General features: G+C 48.1%; 1 protein-coding gene across 2 annotated transcripts in view; it reads right to left on the bottom strand.

Moving 5' to 3' along the window:
* The window catches only part of ADAMTS17 (ADAM metallopeptidase with thrombospondin type 1 motif 17), a gene marked incomplete at both ends in the record, with an annotated part of 347,780 nt that overhangs the window by 9,399 nt on the left and 311,723 nt on the right, over positions 1–26,658 (bottom strand). For both annotated transcript variants that reach the window (XM_079701384.1, XM_079701385.1), the window contains 2 exons: positions 11,192–11,344; positions 15,352–15,556. In XM_079701384.1, the coding sequence (XP_079557510.1) occupies positions 11,192–11,344; positions 15,352–15,556 (358 nt within the window). The remainder of the gene's footprint in view (positions 1–11,191; positions 11,345–15,351; positions 15,557–26,658) is intronic.

The following is a 26,658-nucleotide window of genomic DNA, read 5'->3' as shown; positions in this document are numbered from 1 at the left end:
AAAACTACAATGAGGTACCACCTCATACCAGTTAGAATGGGCATCATCAGAAAATCTACAAACAACAAATGCTGGAGAGGGTGTGGAGTAAAGGGAACCCTCTGGCACTGTTGGTGGGAATGAAAATTGATACAGCCACTATGGAGAACAGTATGGAGGTTCCTTAAAAAACTAAAAACAGAATTACCATATGACCCAGCAATCCCACTACTGGGCATAAACCCAGAGAAAACCATAATTCAAAATGACACATGCACCCTACTGTTCATTGCAGCAGTATTTACAATAGCCAGGTCATGGAAGCAACCTAAATGCCCATCGACAGGTGAATGGTTAAAGAAGATGTGGTACATATATGCAATGGAATATTACTCAGCTATAAAAAGTAATGAAATTGGGTCATTTGTAGAGACATGGATGGACCTAGAGACTGTCATACAGAGTGAAGCAAGTCAGAAAGAGAAAAACAAATATTGTATATTAACGCATATATGTGGAATCTAGAAAAATGGTACAGATGAACTGGTTTGCAAGGCAGAAATAGAGACCCAGATGTAGAGAACAAACGTATGGACACCAAGGGGGGAAAGCGGGGTGCTGGCACGGATGGTGATGGTGGGATGAATTGGGAGATTGGGATTGACATATATACACTAATATGTATAAAATAGATAACTAATAAGAACATGCTGTATAAAAAATAAATGAATAAAATAAAATTCAAAAAAAAAAAAAAAAGAAAAGTAATCTGGTAAGTGGCTATACCCAGAGACTGGGGGGTCCACACAAGCAGGGTAAGTGAAGGAAATGGCCAAGGGTCCTAATGCAGTGCAAAATCCTATGAATGTAAAGCAAAGTCTTGCCTATGCAAAGTCATGCCAACACAGAGCAACATCATGCCATAGCTTGCAAGGGAATATCCAATGAGAACAGCACATTCAAAAAAGGCAGCATCTCAGTGAACTGGGATGGCAGTGCCCTGTACACTCTGGCAAACTGAACAGGGGATTCAGATAGTGGAGTGAGTGATGACGAAGACAGATGCTGCAAATATTAGGATGCACTTTACAAAACTGCTTATAGTCAACCGTTTTCGATCCCACAGAAACAAGAATTTTATCAGGTTCAACTTCATAATATGATAAAGGTGAAAATAGCAATATTTTTAAATTAAAACATAATATATAAACTTTAAATATGAAATACAACTACATGAATAAGTTACATATTTTAAGTAGGCATTTGACTAGTCCACCTACACCATTAAAGACTTTTATATCTAAATTTGTCGTAAAATTTTTAAAAAGCCCTGCTCCCTGGGAAAGCGTGTACGTGGGGCCTTATTTCTGTGACTACTGGGCACTTGGGGAAGAAGGGGCCATGTGTCCTGCTCTACAGACACCACCAGCCCTTGTCTTCCCATCTTGACTTGGCTCACTGGCGCCACCTGCTATAGGAGACACACCAGGAAGAAGAGCGGGGTGTCCTCATAGTCCTTCCTGGAGAAAGGGTGCATCCAGCGTGAGGCAGGGTTTCTGTGTCCCCAGAAAACTCTGCACAGGCTAACAGAGAAGGATCTGGGACTATGGTCTTGCTCCCATGGGCCCCCTGACCATGAGGTCTGCAGACTCTGCCGGCAGGGCAATTAGCCTGGCTGGGTCACTTCCTGCCCCAGGAACACCAGGTAGCATTTCAATGTCTTTTGCAGGTGTTGTTATTATTTATGTGAAATCAGAGCAAGGGCTCAGTCCTACGAATCTACTAAAACCAAATGCAAAATTGACAAGGTCTCTGGCGGGAAAGGATCAATGACCATTGTAAAACTCAAGAGTTTGGGGTGACCTCAAAGACTAGTCTCCCCTCTGAAAGTTCTTAGTCTTGTTTAACATGCTCTGGGGTTGGGTGGGGGGAGAGCATTCATGACACCTCCAGCCTATGCGGGCGGCATGCTTGTTCTGTCTGTAAGCTCACCTGTAGGATTCCATGACAGTGTGGAACATTCCACAACCATCCCAAGGTTGATGAGGGGGTCAGTGTCTTGAGCTTGATGGGGGTCAGTGCCTTGCCCAAGGTCACAGATTAGTGAGTGGCAGAGGAGGGACAGGACCCCAGCTGCCCCACCCCAAGGACCAAATTCCATCCTCCTGTATGAATTAGAGGTTGAACTGGAGCTTCTATGGGAGGCCACGAATCAAAAAACCAGGTCACTGCCCAGCTCCACCATTTCTTCATTATCTTTCCTAGCCTGAGTCACTGGTTTTTAATTTTTCAGTCTGTAAAAAAAAAACCTGCTGCATGAGATCACGGAGGGTGTCTCCAAAGTTATTCTGCAGAGACTCAAGCGTCTGTCCTCATGGCTTTCCAGCACCTCTGAGGCAGGGCTGGGCCAGGTGAGAGGCTGGAGCTGACCCTCAGCTGCTGTCGGGGCCATGTGAGACCCTGCAAACTCTGCCCCTGGGATTAGGTTTTGCAGAATTTTAGCTGCAGTCCTGGGGGCTGCCATTCACACAGCTCTGGGCTGTGAATGGCTTGTGCTCACTTGGAAGAACCTTTGAGAATATCGAGTATTTGCTTAGCCACCTAAGAACGGTGTCTGAGCCAGCCCCACAGAGGCTGCTTCAGAGCGTCAGGTGAGGAGACAGGTTACAGAGTAGCACGTACAGAAATCACCCCGTTTTTTCCAATACCTTTGTGTGTGTGTGTGTGTGTGTGTGTGTGTGTGTGTGTGTGTGTACCTATATAAAAGTTTGGAAGACAAACCATTAAAAAAATTTACTGTGCTGTCATCTGGTTTTGTAGGACTAGTTTTTCTCTTCTGTGTCTTCCCATGCAAGATAGAATTACTTATGTAATTAAAAATAAAAGTGGAAAATTCCACCAATGACCCTTTGGTGCAGCTGCCACCATCCAGGCCTGCTGCATTTTCATTTGAGCCGAGTTGGTGCCTAGCCTGCCCCTGGCCTAAAATCCATGCATAACTACCCACTCCTTGGCCGGAGTTTCAGCAGGGACAGTGCAGTGGCGACAGGACAGGCCTTTCAGTATGCTGCATCCCCCTTTACTAGCTGTGTGACCTTGGGCAAGTTACTTAACCTATACGAGCCCCAGCTTCTTTATTTGTAGCTTGAGGATAATAAAACCTTTCTTGCAGGATGATTTCCAGGATTAGAGACAGCTTAGAGCAGGTGCCTAGCAGGGAGTCTGGGATGGACAAACGCTGCTACTATTATTAACAACAGTAAGCACAGGGCCAAGAGCAGAGAGAGCTGGTTGGGGGTCCCTGGAGCCCGGGAAGGCGCCCTGAGTCACCTGGCCTGCTTAGCCCTCCCTGGGCTGCCATGCCGGTCACCAAGCAGGTGTGGACATCCACCTTTGCCAGGAGCACAATTAGAGATTGATTTGGCCCTGAAGACACATGTGATTCCAGAGAGGCTGCAGGGCTACATCCTCCTGTAACCTGAGCTCGCTGCCTTAAGGGTAGCACAGGCACAGACAATGAATCTCACCTCTGTCGGCCTCCCCTCAGCCTCCACTTTAATTCAACAGTGAGGAGACGGCAGTGTCTCCTGATAGCATCGAATTAGCCCCAAGCATCGCTGTGAAGCCATTTTTCAGGCTTTTAAAATCTAAGCAAATACATGTATTAAAAAACAGATCTGGTCTTCTTTGAAGCACACTGTCACTGTTGGGTAGTTTTTTCAAGCCACTCATGACATTAACATTTAATATGGTTCCCCGAGACTCAGGAAACCAAGACAAAATGGAGCAGTAATAAACCTGCCAGGAAAGCTCCTTGCCAGGTGACCTGGAGTAAGGGCAGCCCCCTCTCCAGCAAGTGCCTGCAGCTGCACATCACACACAGGGTCTGGGGACCTGCCACCCATCCCACGGGTGGCGATGATGATGATGATGGTGGAGATGGTAGTAGTAACAGCAGCAGGGTCCACCTTTTGCCTGCCTCCCGGTGCCGGGCACTGGGCTCACACCCATTCTCATGAGTCCTCATTAATCTTCACACTAACAGCTGCTGTGGCAGGGCCAGGCGCTCAAAACACAGTAGGTGCAGAATACATGTGCACAGACTGCAGGAATAGTGTCTGCAGGGCACAGCACCGCCTGCAGAGAGGTGGAGCGTGAGGCTCAGAGGGTCCACGGTCTTCCCCGTGATGTAGCCCCCGGGCCTCCCATCCCGGCTGCTGCCCGGAGGCCTGCACTCCTCTGGGGCCACACGGCTCTCCAGCAGGGAGGAACCAGGCCTCTGTCACCATGTGGTGGCCCAGCACTGATGACATGCTCCACCACGGCGTGGACCCCCTCCTCTTCACTTCTCCCAGCTGTAAAATCACGACTATAAATGACACCAGATTCCAAAGGGATGTTTTGAGAATTAGCTAAAGGAAGTTGTAAAAATCTTGGGAAGAGGAAAACGTGACAGGAATGTTTAATACACACATGAGCGCTGGCTCCTACAGAGTGGAGGACGGGCAGGGGCTCCCTGCACAGGCTCTGGGGTGAGCAGGAATAGGGTTAGGGTGAAATAATGCAAAGATGAACCCTCACTGCACAGTGTGCCCACCCTACGCTCTCACAGAGCCATCCTCCGAGGGGCCAGCCTGCCTCTGAGGGGCAGCATGGGACAGCCTCGCATGACAGTCAGGGGGGCAGGGAACCCCCTACGGGAACTCCATTTTCTGCTCGTGTCTGAAAGGTACTGGGCTGCTAAAATGTCAAAAGCTCCTCAAAAGCATTTTTGACAGATTTCCCCCCAAAACTTGGCATGAGCAATGCAAATCTCAGAGGCTGTTGAAACCTGAAATAGTAGGCTTAAACAATGATGAAAATCCCCACCGTCTTTGCTCCAGCCTTGAAACTGGAAATGCTTTCTTAGACACACACACACACACACACCTTCCCCCTTCAACTCACACTTTCTTTCAAACTGTTTTTGAAATCCTCAAATCCTTGAATCCTATCCTCAGCCTTAGCTTTGAGTTCCCCTCAAACTCTCTGAATTCGCAGCCTGCTGACCTACAGGTTCTGGTTGGAACATTACAGTCAGGGAACCAGAAGGCCCAGGTGACCCCCCCCATGACTTGCAAGGACTGGCTCTCCCAAGAGCTCTTGCTTCTTGCTTCAGATGGGCGCCAGGAGCACAGAGTGGGCTACAGGAGCTGTCTCACTGCCTCCCCTTGGGCAGGAGCTGCTACCAGTTTCGTAACTTAGCTCTCCCAGCTTATCAGAGACTGTTTGAAAGACCCTACCCCCCTGCTGCAGAAGGATGGCCTACATGCCCAGCAAATGCTGCACAACCGTCTCCTGCCCTGAGCCACGCTGTCATCATGCGGAGCCCCAGGTCAGGGCACACACTGTTTCATGGGGTCCACACCACATTCAAAGAACTCATCTCCTGTGACATAAATATTTTACAGGCTTGTGTAAGAAATGCGATTCTGATCAGAGATAAGAGACCTGTGACTGTACTGGATGATGATGGTGAAGAAGATGATGATAAAAATGAGCACCTAAGCCAAGCACTGTACTAAGTGCTTTACATGGATGCCCTAGGAGGTAGGTACCCCTAAACTCATCTGACAGAGGATGATGCTGGTTCAAGGTTAGGTGAGGTCACTGCAGAGCAGGGACGTGTGTTGTCCTGACCATGTGCCCTGCTCTGAGGTCGCTGATAGCGTGTGTTGAAACCAAAGTGTTCCTTAGGGATGACAGCTTCTCTGATTCAATGGTCATGTCTAGGCAGTGGTTAAAACCTAGACTGGCATGTGGGGGAGGCATCCCCACTCTCTGATCTCTCATTCCACACTAAGGCAGCTGATTTGAGGAAGGACACTAGGTGAATGGAGGGGCAGCAGGGAAATGGAGGGGGCAAAGACACTGGCCTTTAGACTGCAGCTGACCCTTGAACACCACGGGGGTTATTCTAAGTGTAATGTACAGTCGGTCCTCCGTATCCCCAGTTCCTCTGCATCTGAGGATGCAACCCCGGACCACATACACTGTAGAATTTACTATTGAAAAATACCCACGTATAAGTGGACCCATGCTGTTTAAACCTACGTTGTACAAGGGTCAACTGCATTCAGTTCACTCCCATGCAGGCACCTCTCCTGGCAACTTCCGGGGACCCCACTGCTCTACAACAAGTTCATTTCTCTCATCTGAGCAGGTGTGGGCCCTGGACTTTAACTCCATGACCCAGTGGCAGGCTGTGTTCACCCACACAAAATGCTCCAGACCAAGGTGGTATCTGCCCCCTTTCCCTCCTGTCCTACCCAGAAAAGTACTGAAGTTTGATGACCCTCCTTTCACTGTTGCTTACACTCCCAAGAGTAGTACGGAATGGAGGATTTGCTGATCCCTATTTGCATTCAGAGTGCTAACTGCCTGTGTTGTATGGTTTCACAGTCCCAGAAAAGGGCCCTGATGTCCCCAGTGCCTCTTATGTTTGCTCTTGGATGCTCAAGTTTCTTTTATTAAGGACTCAACTTTTTATTTCACAAATAAGGGGAGACAAAATGCATGATCTCCTATAGAGACAACAGATTTATACTACAGTGTAAATGATTAATACAAAGCCCTTGGGAGAGAAGGTTTTGATTGGTGGGCTGGAGAGAGAGTAGATAAATACTTGACTTTACAACAAGCTTCTGCCTATGATGGTTAGACCTGAGGCATATAACAGTTCATCTACTTCCCATTTCAAATTAGAAACCTAAGCCTCTGACATTATTATATACCTGAAGGAAAGGTAGATTAAGAGCCAAAAGGCAGGGATCAGACTCCTAGCCCTTCCATTTACTAGTTGTGTGACCTCAAGAAAAAAGTCACATTGCCACTCTGAGCCTCAGTTTCTTCACCTGTAAAATGGGGATAGGGTCAAATGGGAGAATGTGAGTGAAAGTGTTTTATAAATTCTACAGCACTGGTGAATGTCAGGGCCACTGTCACTGATCCCAACAGAAGTAGCATCACTCTCCACCAGCACCCTTGTTCGGGGCTGCCCCTGGCAGGGGCTGCATTCGTACCTGCCCAGTGGGACTTAGTGTGGCCTGGTGTCTGCAGCTGGCTCCACCTGTCTGTATCTAGGCTGGGTCATTGTCCACTCTTGTACCCTCAGTGCTCAGCACAGGTTGGCACAGAACAGGAGCTCAGGAAATGCTGGTTGAATCACAGTGACTTGGTTGCAGGCCCACAGCAAGTGGGTGCCCCAGCCGGGCTGGCTGCCCAGCCTTGCAGAGTTGGGGGGAGGGGTCAATCTCCACCATAGCAAGTGCAGGCTTCCGAAGTGGTGCTGGGGATGAAAGCTTTCTGGAACAAGCCCCTCTCGTGACACAAAGTCTGTTCATTTCTGAGGCCATGGAACTTGAGCCCCCATCTCTGCCCACAACACAGGAAGGCATCTAACAGCAGTCCTGGGAATGCACTGACACAGCCATGTTTGAATGGGAGTCTCTCCCTGGCTTCTTCCTAGGGCTCTGCAGCTACAGGTACGTACAGGCTTATGGCTTCATTTGATCTCCTAAGGCCTCTGGGAAGTGCTGGGGCTCAGGTATGAGTGGCACATCTGGGGCTTGACTGAGGCCTCACAAGTGAGGCCGGTCCCCTTCCAGGGGACCTCCACTGGCACCAGGAAGTCAACGGCCACTTATTTATTTATTTATTTATTTATTTTTTGCGGTACGCGGGCCTCTCACTGTTGTGGCCTCTCCCATTGCGGAGCACAGGCTCCGGACGCGCAGGCTCAGCGGCCATGGCTCACGGGCCTAGCCGCTCTGCAGCATGTGGGATCTTCCCGGACCGGGGCACGAACCCGTGTCCCCTGCATCGGCAGGCGGACTCTCAACCACTGCGCCACCAGGGAAGCCCCAACGGCCACTTTTGATCTTTTCTGTAAAAGGGAACGCCATACTCTTAACACAGAGAGCCAATGGTTTTCTTTAAAAACACCGTCTATTATAATCCCTCCAGAATAATTTGTTTCTAATTAGAAACATCCCATCACTTCAGTGGTGATTAATGCCTCTGGTCTTGAAACTGAAACATCTCAACTTCTGATTAAAAGACATGCTGTCCTAGAAAGAAATGTGATTTCATCCTCTCCCAGTTTCAGTGACACCTCCCTCCCCACCCCATCCCCATGTTGAATACATGGGCCCAGCATTTAGTGGGAGAAAACAATGATTCGCACAGATCTGGAACTAGCTAATATCCCAGGAGGGCAGGCAGCTGCACGGCAGTTTCCAAACAGAGCAGAACACTAATACTGCCCTCAGCAGGGCTGGGAGTGTGAAGTCAGTCTCTCGAATGGGATCCTGGTTAGGGTTCAGCCATTTGCTGAGGCTGGGGGAGGGAGAAGGGGCTCCAAATCCCCTCCAAGCCTGCCCTGCCTCAGCAAGGTTCTGGTGCTGCTCTCAGGCACCCTCACCCAGTTACAGGAAGGGCTGGATGCCAGACCCCTCCCGAGGGATGCTTGGTCCTTCTCACTTCAGGAAGTGCAGGACAACACCTGTGTTGCATGTCTTTGGGCTGGCCTGTCCATCATCTCCCTGGAGATAGGCTTATCTTTCTCAACAGCACCTTAGGGCCAAGTGATAGGAGATTGCTTGGAAGGGAGATGTCAAAGTGTCCAGATACACTGGAAATCTGACAGTGTTCAGACTTCTTTCTACTTTCCTTTTGGGCAACTTATTTGCTGCCTTCAAAGTCTGGCATGTGGGAGGTTTAGATGCTGGTTACAGGAGGGTCATCCACGATGACTGGTTTAAAAGTGCACTGACCCCAATTGTGTGACAAGGACACAGCAAAAATAACACATCAATCAGAAAGCAAATCCAGTCTGAACAAGTGAAAATGTCAGGGGAAGATCCATCCCCTGGAATCCACTTCTCTTGGCCTGGTCACCCAGTGAGTGAGGATAAGGGCCCCATGGGACCGGTATCCGTCCTAATTCTCCAGAGCAGGCAACGGACAGATTTCTACTGCTGTGCTGGGGTGGGGGTGGGGGGCGTGCCAGCCTACCCAGTGATGGCAGCTGAAGAAGGCAGTGGCAGTGAGGCAAACAGCTGGGGTAGGTTCTCTCAGTTCAGTTCTATGCAGTCCCCACCACCGTCAACCCTTGTTCCCAGTGCGTGCACGCGTGCGCACACATATATACACACACACTGCCTTCCAGGTCAGTGTCCCTGCAGTTCTCAGCCGGGAAGAACTAGTCTGCCCTGGGCCCTGGCTCTGGCCAGACCTGCTGCAGGGGAGCAGCTGGCACGAGTCCAGGCCCAGTGCTCATCCCAAAGGCTGGATGCACACTGATTGGATGCCATTGGATGCCAACCCCTGACAACAGCCCAAATCTGTACATGCCCTTGATCTTTCTTGTCCTTACTTCCAGGGATAGTTGATCAAGCTGGCTGTGGCAAAAGCAGGCACTGCGGCCTTCCAAAGCCCTACTGTCCTGAAGGCCAGGAGGTATTATTCTCCTTGGCTGGCTAGGAAGAGGAAGGCCAGCTAAAGGCTCTATTTTCCTGGAAGCCATGCCCGATAGGCTGTGGTGTGGGGAGTTTTCCAGAATGTGTGCCCACGTCCTCGGCTGAGGAGGCGGCCAAGTGCTGCACCGAACTCCTCAGGCACTATTCACACCCTTCCTTGGACGTTCTGCTGCTCCCAGGACCAGGAAGTACAAGGCACTTAGGAAAATGAAAGTGTCCACCTGGTCCTCAAAACCAGAACGATTAGGCTGGAGAAACCCAGGCAACGCCCATCTGCAGGGCACCACCCCATTACGGCGACTCTGGAGCCCTCACTCTGTGTCCACCATGTGGACAGAGCTCTGAATTGGGGTTCAGAAGCTGGACTGTGTCAGAGAAGAGTGGCCAAGTCACTTAACCTCTCTGAACCGCTGCTCCCTCTTCTGTAAAACAGGGATAAGCACCCTCACAGGAGAGGACTGGTGCTGAGCTGCGGGTCACTGCAAAGAGAAACCAATGTTGGGGCCACAGACCCCCACGGGTCCGTGCAGCCCAGGCCTGAGCTGACCCCTCCCCCTCACCTCTGCTCCCTGCCCAGGGACACCTGTGGCCACGGGAGTCACCCTTTACTAGTACAGGCTGTATTTAGGGTGTGACCACAAAGACCCCTCAACTATAATGACAGCTTTATTCTAATTCACACCTGGACGTATGGAATCCAGGCAACATTATTCTGCCTGGCCAGGCAGGTAAATTAAAGCATAAAGTGGCTGAAGGAGTCAGGGGAGCTGGAGGACCGCAGCCTGGGGAGATACACCCGCCCCTGCCAGGCCCCAGGTCACAAAGGCCACATGTGGATATAGGCCATGTTGCCAGATTTCTGTAGAAAGCCCCAAATCCAGATTTTCAGGTGAAATTTTCCCATTTTTAAATGTTAGCAATCAATTCCAAACTGTTTAAGATATTGCACAGGCCACACAAAGCCAGTGGCTCTCAGGCTGCCAGTGTGCAGCCTTTGAGCACAGATATCAAGAGAAGCAAATGGGAAGCTTCCAGTTGCTGAGACCAAAGGGAAACAAACACACTCTAGGCTCTCATTGGAAGTTTTCATCAGAAAATCAGACATCAGAAATTTTACGGTGTTTGGAAAAAGGCTCTAGAAGACCCACTGGATGGTTCTCTGGGGGTGACAATGGTATCTATCTCAGGTATGGGTCAAATATATCAGGTGAATGAATAAAGCAAGGGTTAAACAGCAGAGAACGAATGCTGTTCACTTAAATGCTGTTTTAACTCTCCTGCCCCAAGGCTCTAGGAGATACTGTCGTCAGTCCTCACCCCGAGGGCCCTTTCCCAAGGGTCCTGGAAACAATGAAGTGCTATTTGCCCACAGCCCCCTCTGCATCTGCCTGAGGACAGACTCCCACCATTGAGGCTCTCTCAATGGCAGGGTGGCCAAGCCCACTGCAGGATGCACACGGGTCCCAGACTGGCACCCATTGCACCCCTTCCTGCTTTGGGGGCACTCAGTGCCCTTCTGAATGCACACCGTGTGGGGTCACCAGCAGGTGCAGAGTTTGGAGAGAAAGTGAATTCACCTGGTGAGACTGGAACCACCTTGTTAAATTGGGGCCCACGGTGAGAGAGCTGAGTTCCCGCCTCTTGAGTTGCAAATGCTGCCCAGGGCAGGATGGAAGCGCACACACCACACTCACCTTGGACCAGCCCCCTGTTCTCCACTCATAGCAGCCGGAGTAGTCCTCACAGGGCTCCTCAGCTCTTGGCCTTGTGGATGCGTCGCATTTTCCTTGCGAGTTGGTGCATGTCACAGTTCGTTTCTTTGTCCCTTTACCACAGCTGGCAGAACACTGCAAGATACCATTCCGGAGACTGAATCCAGTCCAATCTGGTCAAGTCCATCAACACCTGAACATCTGTTAAGTACCTACCATGTACCAGACCCAGTGCTGAGGATGCAAGGATGAAGATGATATGTTTCAGACCTCAAAAAGCTCCTGGTCTTTTAGAGTCTTATGAACATGGTCCGAGCTGGCTCCTCCCAGCTGGCCTCCAGGTACCCATGCTGAGCCAGCCTGGGGCAAAGGCACCAGTTCAGGGGGGAAAAGGAGGAGATGGAAAGCAAAGCCACAGGTGACTCTGACATAAGGCGATTGGCAAGCCCTGCAGAGAGCTTTAGCGATGGTTTTAATGTGAATGCCAAGAATGGTAACAGGGCAATGTTCCCTGTGCTATTTTTCTTCCTGGGAAACATAGCAAGAGATGGTGTGGGGAGGGGACCTGAATAGTGTCTGAGGGGTGACAAATGACGCGTGAGCCCTGAGAGTTCAAGATTCCCACACCCTCAGGCAGCACGATCCACAGAAACAGTGACAAGAGATGGAGGGGTGACAGGGCATAAACATGGGAGACTTGGGGGTGGGTCTGGAGCCTGTTCCTGGAGTGTTCCCAGCCTACCCGCTGGGCTTGGGGAGGGAAGGTGCTTGGCTCGCAAGAGTGAGTGCTGAGTGCTTACCCACTTCAAAACAAAGCACAAGGAAGAGTGGACCCTTGACCTTGGGAGAACATGACTGACTTGACCAGCAAGCAGAGGTGACATGGCCTGGGAACCTGGGGAGCCCACCCTCTGATTTGTTGTGTGCGAAAGCCTAGTCCCTACCATGGAAGCAAATACGTGGCTCGCAGAGATGGTGGGCTGAAGGCTGAATTCCACCAAATGCACTGACATGATGAGACCCACGCTGCCTGAGGAAATTCTGAGGGGGATTTCCTCCCAGCAGCTGGGTCCCAGAGATACCATGGGGGGTGCCCACCAGCCGTAGTAGCACAAATGGAGCCCCAGCAACTCTAACTTCTGGTTTTACACTTGCTTGATTTACCAAAAATATGGGAGGCTACAGCAGTGATTTTTCTTGAGCTACAACAAACTTGACTTTTAAAAAGTTCCACTATGTCCACCGAAAAAATGCATGTAAAGGACAAATGTCATTCTTTATATTTGTTATTAACATTTACCTCAAAATGCTATCAAACTTTATTTTTCCTATGAATTCAACCTAGCTCTCCATCTGCAGGTCCTGTTCTTATTTATTTATTTATTTATTGAGACTAATTTAGACTGGTTTATTTTAGAAGAAATACACATGCTTCACAGGTGGTTGTGGTATAACCTGGGGGGAATTTGGAGAGCTCATGTATTTGATCTTCTGGTGGGTTTTAAAGGGACTTCCTTGGTGGTCCATTGGTTAAGAATCTGCCTTCCAATGCAGAGGATGTGGGTTCAATCCCTGGTCGGGGAACTAAGATCCCACATGCTGTGGGGCAATTAAGCCCGCGCGCCTCAACTAGAGAGCTTACGTGCCACAAACTACAGAGCCCACATGCTCTGGAGCCTGTGCACCACAACTACAGAGCCCACACGCCGCAAGTACTGAGCCTGAACGCTCTGGAGCCCACATACCACAACTAGAGAGAAGCCTGTACACTGCAACGAAGAGCCCCCGCTCTGCAACAAAAGATCCCGCATGCTGCAATGAAGATCCTGCATGCTGCAACTAAGACCTGATGCAGCCAAAAATACATAAATAAAATATATATACTTTTTAAATTAAAAAAAATAAAATAAAGGGACCTCGAATGCAAAGAGTCAGTCCCTGGCAGGCTTTACCCACAGGGCCTCCCAGGGCAGAATGGGTGGGGCCTGGAGGGCTGCTGCAGGAACCCCTGGGTTACTGCATTGAAGGCCCATCCTTCTGCTTCTCTATGTGACAATGCTTTCTGACCATTTCATCAGCTCCACGCTCACCGCGTGCCTCACGGGCTCCTCCCTGGCACCAGCACCCATACCACTGGCTCCTTCTGCAACTAGGGGCCTACTCACCACTTCTGCCTGAGTTCCTGCTTGGTCTCTCTCTACTCTGTGTTCCTTGCCTCTTCCCTTGAATTTTAAACCCTCAATATCCAGCCTGTTTCTTGACCAAACCCTGGCCTGGCCCCCTTTGACCGGCAGCCTATTGGTTGGAAGCCTTCAGGAAGGGCAGTGCTGCAGGCTGGGGCCACCTTGGAAGGGACCTAGGAGGGTGATGTTCGGCTTTTCTCTTGGCTTGTGATCCAGGGGTGGGAACAAGAAGTCAAGGACAGGAGAGAGTTGCTACCTTTTGCTTCCTTCTCAATATTTTTTTCCTCATTCTAATGAAGTTGGGAAGAAGTTGGGGAGTAGTGGTGACAGTGATCAGCACTGCTGGCTGAATACAGGCAAGCCCATCAATAAAAACTCACCCATGAGAAATTTAAACCCATTCGTTTCCAGAAGAAGAAATGTTAGAGGGGCTTCTGTACTTGGAAAAGTGGAAGGAATACCAGTTTTGTGAGCATCTCACGGAGGAAAGATTTGATTCTGAGTCATATGTTTAGAAAAAAGCATTTTGCTTGAGCCTGAGCTGAGCCAGAATTAGACTGATTGGTGTGGATACTATTTCAGGATTAGGATTAGGCAACACATAGATATAGGAATAGGGATGGAGATATTTCTTTAAATCTTGCTCCAATTGTCTCACACTTTCCAAAATGGTGCTCTTCAATACTATAATGATAGTTGATTATGTCAGCCTCGCTTATTTTGTTAAGGAGGCATTTTTTCCCCCATAAGAGACTTATAAATGGAAAATTTATGGTTTTGATCTGATAAAGCATAATTCTTGTTTGGATCAAGAGCCAGGTGATCAAGGCCCTAAGGCTCATGGCAAGGGAGAGAGACTGCACACCTGCCCATACCCTTCTAGCAGGCATCCCCCTCCCCAAAAGTCCATTGAATGTTAAACTTATTAACCTAGGTATATGAAAAGAAAAAAATTTTTTTCATGTTAAAACTCTGTCCTTTTCCTAAAATATCTTAAAGGATAGGCAAAAAACGCCCGTCTTTAAATGGGTACACATCAAGATCTGCCTAAAACGTAAACTCAGTTTTAGAGCAGCCAAGGGCAGACTTTTCGTTCATTAAAAACGGGCTGAATACTTTCTTATTCAAAATAATTCCAACTGCTTGGCAATAAGAAGGAACTTTAAAAATATTTTCCACACTGAAGAGTGTCTTGGATTTAGCCTTTCTGACTTTCCTAGAACACGTTTGATGGAGGACCTGAGGGAAGCTTGCCCTTTATTCTGCTATTTTTTTTGTTTCATAGCCAAACAATCAAAATCATTAATGCAAACTCCATGCCAAGCCTTGAAGGATGATATTACCGAAGATAAAATATTTCTAGGATCAGTTTTCAAAGTGAAAAATTAAGGCTTAATTGACCTCTTTCCAAAATGTGTTATGGCATGAGATTTGTAACCGACTCACACACTAAAAGCTGTCCCTCCCAACATCCTCCTGCCTCTTGCAAAGGCAGCTCCACAAAGACTGCCATGGAACTGAAGGAAGTCTTTGAAACCACCTTTCCAACCTGACCACCCTACAGTTCCAAAGTGCACAAAAGAGATTAAAAGGTGTCTATCTGTCTACCTGCCTACCTACCTATCTCCTATGTATCTATCCATCCACCCATCCATCCATCCATCCATCTATATTTACATGAGAATTTTCACAGGAAATGGGACCAAACAGTACTGTGATATACATTATCAAAAAACCACACTATCCATGTCTTTTGGCCATGTTGATATCCCTGATGGAATTTGAGAATATGTGACTTAGAACATGGCTTTGAGCTCCTCTGGGGTCTGGCTAGGACTGTGATACGTGGGGGTTTGTCAAAAACAGCAGGGAGGGAAAGGAACCATTTTGGGGTCACTACAGACAAGGCCCCGAGGCCCTGGTGGTGGTTTCAGCACTGGCGGCAGTCCAGGCACCCACCTGTGACCACTCTGACGCCTCCCAGATGGACAGGCAGTCCTGGCCTTCGCAGCTCTGCAATGCCGATGGCCGGGGCACCGGGCAGTAGAGGGGCCGAGTGGCGACGTGTGTGCCATTCTGCAGCTGGTACATGCAGGTCACTTCCCGGTGCTGGATGCCCTTCTCACAGGTCGCTGAACAGGGGCTCCATGGGCCTGCCACCCACCTACCCAGAAAGAGAAAAGACAGTGAGAGAACAAAGGGCCTTCCAGACAGATGGTGGAATTGTGGGCCTGCTGTGGGAGGGAAAGAGACAGACTCAGCTTTGCAGTCGGCTTTGGAAATAATTCTGGAATATCAGAGCAGAATATCAGAGCTATCTGAGTAGAGTGGTTCAGTGGCCTACTCAGTACAGAAATCCTTCTGCAACTGCCTGCCGCCCCCCGGCCCCCGCCACAATAGCAGACTGAGTTATTGTCCCTACGTCCCCCTCTTGCTGTCTTGTGCCGTCTTTGTTCAGTGGGGTGTGAGTGGATACGAAGCTGGCCACATCTCAGCAGAAGCTTTGAGTTACTATGTGGTTTGTCTCTCACTCCTCCTGTCCTCTGCCATGAGAACAGCAGGTCCAATACAGGGGCCACCTGACTGCTGGGCTCTGTAATAGCATGATGCTGTTGTACCCCACAGAGATGTTGGGGTTGTTTGTCACTGCAGCAAAAGCTGACTAGCACAGCCCTGGACAAAGGACACCCCAGTCCCAGCTTAAACACAGCAGGACTCCCTGCTTTCCAAAGGGTGGCGGGCCCTCCTAAGTGGGGACTGTCATTCTCGAGGAGGCAACCTGTGGGCCGTGGGAAGACTAGGCTGCTGAGGCCATCAGCTGAAAGTGCTCAACTAAGACTTTGTCTACCTGCCTAATATTTCAATGATCCCAATTCTGTCAGGTCTCTGTTGGCCTTAGGGTGTTGGAAAGGGGCTATGATGGGAATAAGGGGAATGATGATTTCTCAGGACACAAACAGGGCTTTGAATGCCTTTTTAAAAACTCTGTGCTCTGGTTCCTGGACGAGCCTCAAATATTCCCAGCTCCCAGGAGTTCATTACTTGACAAAGCAGTTCCATCTGGATGGTCAGCCCTGATAACCACTCAGTTCTCACATTAGTCAGACTCATCCTAAATCCCACTTGAAACCAAATCTGATGAGGCCATCCGACTGTTTGGAAACATCTAGGTTCTGATGATGAGGCAGTGAATGAAACAAAGCCCTGCCCTCTGAGTCTTCCTATTCTAATGGGACAAACAGTAAATGGATGAACAATGTACAACAGAATACAACATAATGTAATAGAGTGTATATAACATATATGCAGAGAGAATATGCTACACCATAGTAAGTGCTTCAGAGAAAAGTAATACAGCACAGGGCAGATCAGAGAGGAGATGAGGGAGGTTGGCACTACTTTATTCAAGGTGGCAGGGATGGCCTGGCATTTGGGCAGCGACTGGAAGGAAGTGAGGCATGAGCCCTGTGCTCTGTGGGAGAAGACTTGAAGGCAGAGGGCATAGCAGGTGCAAAGGCCCTGGTGGAGGGGTGTGCTGGCAGGGCCGAGGGACAGCCAGGTGTCCAGTGTGGCTGGGGGAGGGGGTGAGCAGGAGAAGGAGGGACATGAGAGGGAGCAGGGGGAGATTACGCAGGGCCTGGTTGGCTGCTGTGGCTCTTGCTTGAATGAGATGCAGTCCTGGAGGGTTCGGAGAAAGGAAGACACGCCTTCCAGGGCCACCCTGACTCTGTGTGGCTACCAGCCTACGATGGGTAGGGGTGGCAACAGGGAGAGTGGAGAGGAGGCTACTGCAATGGTCCAGGTGGGAGATAAGGTGGCTTGAACCAGCTGGGGGTAGTGGAGGTGTTGGACTAAATGTTGAGAAGATGGGGCTACCCAGGCCCCTCCCTCCATCCCGACATAGTTTCTCCTTGTCCATTAGGGCAAGCTCAGGCCAACTCATCTAGAGCTCATCTCCAGTCCCCATGGCAGAGCTCATCACTCTTCCCTTCACGGCCCAGGGACTAACGCTAGTGAAGCTCCTCTTGTCAGACCCCTTGCTCATGCTGAGGGGGATGGAAACACAGTGCTGGCCTCGGGATATGAGGACAAGTAACATACTGCCTGCAAATTGCCTATGGCAGCACCTGGCACACATAAGCCCTATAACATAACTAGTATTGTCATTATTTTGTGTTTCCTTGGTGGGAAATGGAGACTTCCCACATGCATGCAACCTTGCTCCCATTTCAGTACCTGACAACTGCTTAAACATCACCGAAAGAATCAAACCAACTTCTACCCATTTTGTTCCCCTTTCAAGTTTTCTCTTCTCTTGATCAAAATAATTTGCAGATTCTCAATCCGTTGTTAGTCTCTAATCAGTCACTACTGTTCTTAAAATGGACTGATTTGTCATGGACAGAATGGTCCAGATGTGATTTGAAAGCAGCAAGAGAGAATGTGATGATTTTCTCTTTAAATGGGGACTTGTTTTCATGAATGCTCCCCAGCTCTGTACTATTTCTTTGCTTTTTTTAAAGCAACCACACTGTACCTCTGTTAGCGCCTACTATGTTTTTCTCTCTCATGAACTGACTCTCAGCCAGATCTCCTTTGTCCTGGCCTTTTACAATTAACTTTGTGAATATAAATATTAGGTTTTAGGTTGAGACCGGTTCGGCATTATTGTGCTGACTCCCACTGTGAAATGGCTTAGAATCCTGCTCCTGTCTTTTGTATTTCTTGTGCTTCCCAGGGCCGAGGCTCGGAAGTGGGACCTCTATGTCACACTCATGGGACTGTCACTGCCCTGGACATGCATGCCATTGCCATAGGGTACCAGCATCTCCATTCCTGGACACACAATCAGAGCATGTGTTCTAGGGAATGTGGACACCAACTCTGTTCACACAAAGGTCACATCCAGGACACCTGGGGGAATGGTGAACTGCTGGGAGGACTCAGCAGTCCTGCCTCGGGGGCTCCTCCAGCCCCATCACTGGCTGGAAAAGTCAGATCTGTGGGGGTCAGATTCCCGTAGAGCTGGGAGGGACCGCCAGCCCTCCAGGTTCTCCTCTCCTTTACCTCTGGTGTCTGGTGCTTTGCAAAAGGATGACAGAATGGAAAAGAGCCCATGCATCCCTCCTCCTCTTTCCAGAAGAATCCTCAGACCTATCCCCGCCTGAAACGCGTGACGAGCCGCCGACAAGAGGGCTCTTTGTCACAGGCGCACCTGCTTCAGGTTATCGGAGCTATTTTTCAGCTGGACCTTTTTGCTTCTGATCTTGACAAACACCTCAGTGAGGTATGGGGAGAAAAAGTGGCCTTCCTAAAACTTCGTTTTTGGTGGCTGAAAGAATCCATTTCCCCTCAAGGACCTTGGCTGCAGGAGGCCCATCTAGGGCAGTGGGATGATGTCGCACACTCGGACATCAGAGTAAAATCCCATTGATCCCAAGTCTAGTAACTTGGGAAAGGCCTGCAGTTCCACACAACAATGTATATTACAATTACAACATCAGCCTGAGCTTTTTTCACTCTTATCCTCTAAAAACCTTAACAGTGACATTCATTAGCCAAGCTTGAGTTAGCAGTTCTTAAAAGCAATAAAACTGTAATTCTTGATGAAGCCACCATTAACACGTCCCTAATCCAGGCCACTCCCCTGTTCCGATGGGGTCAGGACAGCCTCTTCTGTCCAGCACAGGTGTAGCTCCTCTGCACATACTTCAAGTTCAATCATTCTAATCAGGTACAGTTTTCCACCATTATCTGTGGTTTCACTTTCCCCAGTTTCAGTTACTAGCAGTCAACCACGGTCTGAAAACATTAAATCGAAAACTCCAGAGATAAACATTTCATAAGTTTAAACTGCACGCTCTTCTGAGCAGTGTGATGAAATCTCCCACCATCCCAATTGGTCCGTCCTGGGATGTGAACCATCCCTTTGCCCGGCTTATCCATGCTGTATAGGCTCCCTGCCAGTTAGCACAGGAAATACATAGTATCTAAGTATCTATAGGGTTCAGTACTATCCTGGGTTTCAGGCATCTACTGGGGGGCTTGGGATGTATGGCCCGCAGATGAGGGGGGACTACTAGGCTTTGGGCAGCTCTGTCACTACCTGAGACCCTATATTCTTTTTTAATTGCTGCTGTAGCAAATTGCCATAAACTTAATGGCTCAAAACAGCACAGATTGATTATCTTACATTTCTAGAGGTTGGAAATCTGACGTGGGTCTCACTGGGCTAAAATCAAGGTGCTGGCAGGGCTGTTTCCTTCTGGAGACTCCAGGAAGACTCTGCTTCCTTGCCTTTTCCAGCTTCTAGACACTGCCCCGATTCCCTGGCTTGTGGTGCCTTCTTCCGCCTTCAAAGCCATCAACTCAGGCTGAGTTCTTCTCACATCGCATCACTCCAACCTTCTCTTCTGCTTCTGTCTTCTGCTTTTAGGACCCTTGTGATTACACTGGACCCACTCAGATAATCCACCATAAGCTGGCTGATTAGCAAACTGTATTAGTTTCCTAGAGCTGCCGTGAAAAGTACCACAAGCTGGGTGGCTTAAAACAACAGAAATTTATTCTCTTACAGCTCTGGAGGCTGGAAGTTAAAAATCAAAGTGTTGGCAGGATGGGTTCTTTCTGAGGACTCAGAGGACTCTGTTCCATACCTCTCTCCGGGGTTCTGGTAACATCTTTCAGGGGAGACCCATAACAACCTAATTCCACCTGCAGCTCTAACTTTCCTTTGACAAGTAACCTAACATTTTCATGAGTTCCAGGGATTAGGATGTAGACATCTTTGGGGGTCATTATTTTGCCTACTACATGCATCACATTAACAGTCCTGAGAAATTTTATCTTACGTTCAAAATTCAGTTTCTATTCAAGTCTTGATTTGGCTGAGACTTAAACTAGGTAAAGATCTCATGAAATCTGCTGAAATGTGACAGTCTCACAAAGAAACAATGGCATCTTCAGGATCACATTCTTCTAACACAGTTATTTTATGTTGAATATAAAGTGAATCTCAAGTATAGATAACCAAAAAGAGTAACTGGTGGGTCATTTATTTTCAACAACTTCAAATTGTAAAAAAAATGTGAGCTGTTGTATTTCAACACAACAAGTGTTCAAGATAACAAGTGGTCTGTCCATGGTGTCAACTTTATCCATCTCCAAAATGGGTCAATAGTAAGGATCTGGCATTGACTGAGCACCTAATCTGTGCCTATCTCTGAATCAGGAATGTTCCTTACATTAGCTAAATTAATCAAAGTAAGAAAACTAGATGACTGTATGTGATTCTCTGAGCATCTGTTATAGAGATATGCAAATTCCAAGCATAGCATCAAATATGCTTGTAAAATACCATGTATTTTACATGTAAAATGTAAAATACCACAGCATGAAAAGAAGGATATGAAACAGTCCAAAAGCTCCAGAAAGCTGCAGGGCAGGTTAAAGAGGTTTCTGCTACTGGGATGGTTACTTTGTCCAACCTCATCTTATCTGTCCCCCAGACACATGGGTATCAACTTCACGCCAAGCCCTGAATCAAGGGCCAGGGCACTCAGCTCAGTGTCCCACCTTCACAAAGCTCAGTCAAGTGTGTGGTCCTTGGGGGAGAGGGAAGCATATAAACAGGCAATGTCTTCACTATCTGCTAAGTGCAGTGGAGGAAATGGAGCTTGAGTTGGGTCCTGAAGTCAAAATGAAGTTGGCCAACCAAAGAAGCAGGGCTCAGTGCTCTGACAGAGAGCGCCTGCCCATGAAATGTTGAGGAAGAGCTGCGAGTTTGGGATGGCCAATCCTTGGAGGGTACTTCAGGGTGGTTAGGAGGGAGGTTTCCTTGGGCGGTCTTCGTTAATCATGTGCCCTGGGGCAAGATGATGGCATTCATGAAGGCAGTGGAGAAATGGAAAACAGGCACTGATACAAGACTATGAAAGGGTTTTGACAGGGCTTTGGGTATGTAGGGTCATGGAGAGAAAGGAGGCAAGAATCAAGCTCAGGATGTTGACTGGCCCAGAGGATGCTGGTGGTGTCTCCACTGGGAGGGAGAACACAGGGAGGGGAGTTGGCCTGGGGGCAGAAGGGTGGGCACCACTTTGAAGGTGGCCGCTGGGTCGCTGAGTGGTGCTGGGAAGGGTCTGCAGGTGCAGTTCTGGTGTTCAAGGGTGCTGCCTGATTGGAGACACAGGGTTGGAAGTCAAAAGCAATAAATCCTGGTAGACATCAAGGGTAAGAACAACTCATCCAGGGAGCTTCTACAGGAGGATAGAGGGCAGGGGCAGGGGCTGGGGAATACAAGCACCTGGGGCTGGAATCAGTCATGGGAGGCTCTGAGGAGCAGAAGAGGCGACGAACAAGGCTAGGGAGGGCAGGAGGACAGTGCAGGAGACGTCAGGAAGGGTGGGGTTGGATGAGGCCTGAAGAGCATCCCTCGGATTTAGCCATGAGGACAGGTTGCTGACCCGGGGGAGAACTGGGGAGAAGGGTTGCCAGTGCTGTAAATGCAGAGCGGAAGGAGGGTGAAGAGGAGAGGCCTCGCGGGCGCCCCTTGGCAGATTTGGTTTGATGCCTACAGAGTGGGCTCCACAGACCCTCAATCTTGGGGTGACACCCAAGCTTTGGAAACAAGACCTGATGCGAGTTGTCTCATGACTTGGGACCCTCTGGTCAAGCAGACTGTGCGTGGGCAGGAAGCATGAGTGAGAACGTGAGAGGGGACATCTGCGTGAGAAGGAAATGCTGAGAATGGCTGAGGGCTGGAAGCAGTGGCTCCAGGACAGACAGGGAGCTTCCTCTCGTGGACCTATCTGTCTAGAAAGGCCACCCCTGCCCACTGGCAGTGCCTCATGGAAGTCATCTGGGTCAAATGGCAGAGCAGATGACCTGTGGGAGACCTGTGCCACGTCCGAGACTCTGGAGGCCAGCAGGGGAGGGAGGCCAGGGACCTGGCGGTGGGCAGCATGTGTGAGGGGAAGGCTCGGCCTCAGCCAGGGCTTGGCTGCTGTCTCCCCTTGGGATTTGGTGACCTGGGTCAGTGGGCCAGTGGGTCAGTGCATCTTGATAAAGAGTCTGGCCTGAAGAGTGATCCTGTCCATTCCTAGCCCAGGGGGCTCAGGCAGTCTGAGTTGGAAAGCAAACAGATCAAAGATCTCACTTCTCATTTCTCCTCTGCCAAGAGAGAGTTTGAAGGAACAGGCCTGCATCTCCCACTGTGGGTCAGCCCCACGTCTCCAAGGTGTCCCTCCTGTTTGTGCGCAGTCCTTTCCCAGCACCATCTTGCCTTCACACCCACCTGAACTCCCAGAGGAAGGTGGCTCAGGGCCTGCTTGTCTTGCTTCACGGATGGAGAAACCAACTTGGAGAGACAGCAAGACTGGCCTAAGGCCCGCTAGCTATTAAGTGGGTGGGTCCTCTGTGCCCCAACCCAGAAGCTTCCTTTTTGTATTTATACAATCTTGCTCTGGTTAGGGAACACCTGACCAACCTCATCAGGATGCCCTGAGAGTGAAAGGTGCCCACTTACTAGAATCAGACATTCTCAAAGTCTCAGAAGGTCACATTCAGGATGCTGGTGTCAGATGGGCCTGGACTTGAGTCCACTCCACCAACTTGCCAGCTGTGTGACCTTGGACAAGTCAGTACTCAAGCCTTTGCCACACGGTCAGTGCAGGCCTCACACTCTATGGGCCTGATAACTAGCAGCTGTTATTATTGCTGTAACTATTATTCTCAGTCTAGGCATCCTTCTTATTCAGAGGAGCTGTTGTTCCTCAAAGCCCTCTGGAATGGGCAGTCTATGTGGGCATTTGGAACCAAAACAAATTAGTTTTAATTTTTAAAAAAATTTCAATATATTTGTGTGATTCAGATGAGAGGAATATGAAAAACCTGTTTGAGTGCTGAGTCCTATAACTTGGTGCGAGTTATCTCTCTCCTCTGAGCACCTGGCCTTCATCCATAAAGCAGGGGCAAGAACTGGGAGCACAGTTGTGAGGACCTGATGATGGATGACCTTACGGCTACGGCAGGTAAAGGCCCCAGGGAGATGCCTGCAGGGGAGCTCCAAGGATGGGAGTCTCTTCCCTCTCTCCCTGGTGCAGGGCTGCTGGCCCCTAGGCTCTGAATGTCTGGCCAAGGTCAGGCTAACACCACTCTGCCTTCCCGTAGATGACAAGGCCTCTCCCAGGGCACCCGGGCTGTGGTCACCACGTGTGCCGCCAGCCTGGGGTGAGGAGACGTGGCAGAGGCCGGCTGGCCAAGAGCCGAACCTCCTGGGCCTCGTCCCAAAAACACCACGGAGGACTCGGCAGCGACAGACTCTCTGTCTGCCCGAGCCACTCTCACAGCTCAGGGCAGATTGGAGCCAGCAACTCCGTTATGAGAGCAATCAAAACACATGTGCCATTTAAAGTCTCCGAAGATACGTGGCTGCTTTTATTGAACAGATGTCTGTGAAAGGAGTCGGGTAAGGAGGTACAACCGGGACTTAGCAAGCTGGGCTGTGATGTTCTCCCAGGGGACAGAGGGGGACGCTTTAGAGCTGCACACGAAGTTTCAATCCAGCATTTCTCCATTTAAAACTTGAGAATTATGAGTTCTCATATATATTTCCCTGAAAAGTAATATTATTCACATATTTGTTTTTTATAGGAGGAAATGAGAGCCTGGAGTGCATGATGAGGAGCGAATACATCGGCCTGTGCATGTGAGCTTCTGCTGGAGGACATAATTCCATCCTGAAATCAGGCTGGGTCAGGGTCTAAGAACTTGCTGCGTTTTCCTGAAAAGGTTCTTGAGTCACTGTGGTTAGTTTTCATGTGCTGGGGAAAGGAAGAGAAAGGAAGGAAGGAAGGGAGTGAGGGAGGGAGGGAGAAGGGAGGGAAGGGAAGACTTCAATGCTTTGCTAAAACATGGCTTAAGGGAAAATGTTTTAAGAATGGCTTCTCTAGATATTGCACCAGCTAACCGTTTTGGGAGCTTCCTATGTGCCAGGCCATGTTCTCAGCACTTAACATGATTCAAATTATTTGATCCCTGTAACAATCCTTTGGAGAGCCATTCTACAGGTGAGGAAATCAAGGCACAGAGAGGTTAAGTGGCTTGCCCAAGGTCATACATTAGCAAGTAGAAGAACTATTGTAACAGTTCCATTGAGACATAATTCACATACCATACAATTCATCCATGTAAAGAGGTCAATTCAGTATATTCTGAAATATATTGTGGTGGTGTGAAATCACCACCGCAATCAATTTTAGAATATTTTTATTACCCCCAAAAGAAACTCCACACCTCTTAGCTGTCATCTCCCAATACATGCCCCCCTCCTAACCCTCTCAGCCCCAGGCAATCACTAATCTACTTTTTGTCTCTATAGATTTGCCTCTTCTGGACATTTCATATAAATGGAATCACATAACATGTGGTTCTTTGTGCCCAGCTTCTTTCACTTAGCATAATGTTTCCAAGGCTCATCCATGTTATAGCATCTATTAGTATTTCATTCCTTTTTATCATTGAATAATACTTGATTGTATAGATACACCATGTTTATTTATGGGTTCATCAGCTGATGGACATTTGGGTTGTCTCCACATTTCGGCTATTATGAATAATGCTGCAGTGAGCATCTGTGTACAATTTTTGTGTGGACATATGTTCTCATTTTTTTGGAGTATATACCAAGGAGTGGAATTGCTGGATCATATGCTAATGCTATGTTTAACAATTTGAGAAATGCCAGACTGTTTCCAAAGCAGCTGCACCATTTTGCATTTCTACAGTAGTGTATGAAATTCTAAATTCTCCACACTCTCATAAATTTTTTCTATTATCTATCATTTTGATTATAGCCATCCTAGTGGGTGTGAAGTGATATCCCATTGTGGTTTCATTTTACTGTGGTAAACTGTATACAAAATTTACCATTTTTACCACTTTGCAGTGTACGGTTCAGTAGCATTAAATACATTCACATTGTTGTATAACCCTCACCATTCTCTCCCAAACTTTTCACCTTCCCAAACTGAATTCTAGATTCATTAAACAGTAACCTCCTATTCCCCTCTCCCCCCAGCCCCTGGCAACTCTCATCCTACTTTCTGTCTCTATGACTTTGACTGCTCAAGGTACCTCATATAAGTGGAATCATACAATGTTTGTTCTTTTGTGACTGTCTAATTTCACTTAGCATAATGTCCTCAAGGTTCATCCATGTTGCAGCATGTGTCAGAATTTCCTTCCTTTTGAAGGCTGAATAATATTCCATTGTACACATGTAACACATTTCATTTATCCATTTGTCCAGAGAGGAACACTTGTGTTGCTTACACCTTTTGACTATTGTGCATAGTGCTGCTATGAAGATGGTTGTACAAATTTCTGTTTGAGTCCCTGCTTTCAGTTCTTTTGGGTATATACCCAGAAGTGAAATTGCTGGACCACATGGTAATTCTATGTTTAATTTTTTGAGGAAACACCATACTGTTTCCCACAGTGGCTGTACCATTTGACATTCCATTCAACAATGTAGAAGGGTTCCAATTTCACCACATCCTCACCTTATTTGCTGTTTTTTAATAATAACTATCTTCACGGGTATGAAGTGGTTACCTCATTGTGGTTTGATTGGCATTTCCCTAACGATTAGTGGTGATGAGCATTTTTTCATGTACTTATTGGCCATGTGCATATCTTCTTTGGAGAAATGAGTAAACATGTTCTTTGCCTATTTCTTAATGGGGTGCCTTTTGTTGTTTAGTTGTAAGAATTCTTTATACATTCTGGATATTGCTTCTTTATCAAATATGTGATTTGCAAATATTTTCTCCCATTCTTTGGGTTGCGTTTTCACTTCATTGATTATGTCCTTTGATACAAAAAAGTTTTTAATTTTGAAGTTCAATTTATCTATTTTTCCTTCTGTTGCCTATGCTTTTGGTGTCATATCTAAGAAGTCATTACCAAATCCAATGTAATGAAGCTTTTTTCCTATGTTTTATTCTGAGTTTTAGCTTTAACTCTTATATGTAGGTCTTTGCTCCATTTTGAGCTTATTTTTGTACATGGTATAAGGTAAAGGTCCAACTTCATTCTTTTGTATCTTGATATCCAGTTTCCCCAATACTACTTGTTGCATTTCATTGTGGTTTTGATTTGTATTTCCCTGATGGCTGATGATGTTGAGCATCTTCTCATGTGCTTATTGGCCATTTGCGTATCTTCTTTTGAGAACGTCTGTTCAATTTGTGTTCTACTAAATGTGTG

Source organism: Hyperoodon ampullatus (assembly GCF_949752795.1).
Source record: "Hyperoodon ampullatus genome assembly, chromosome: 3".
In the NCBI taxonomy this organism is placed as follows: domain Eukaryota; kingdom Metazoa; phylum Chordata; class Mammalia; order Artiodactyla; family Ziphiidae; genus Hyperoodon; species Hyperoodon ampullatus.
Note: the sequence above shows the minus strand (reverse complement) of the source record. Positions and strands in the feature narration are given on the sequence as shown.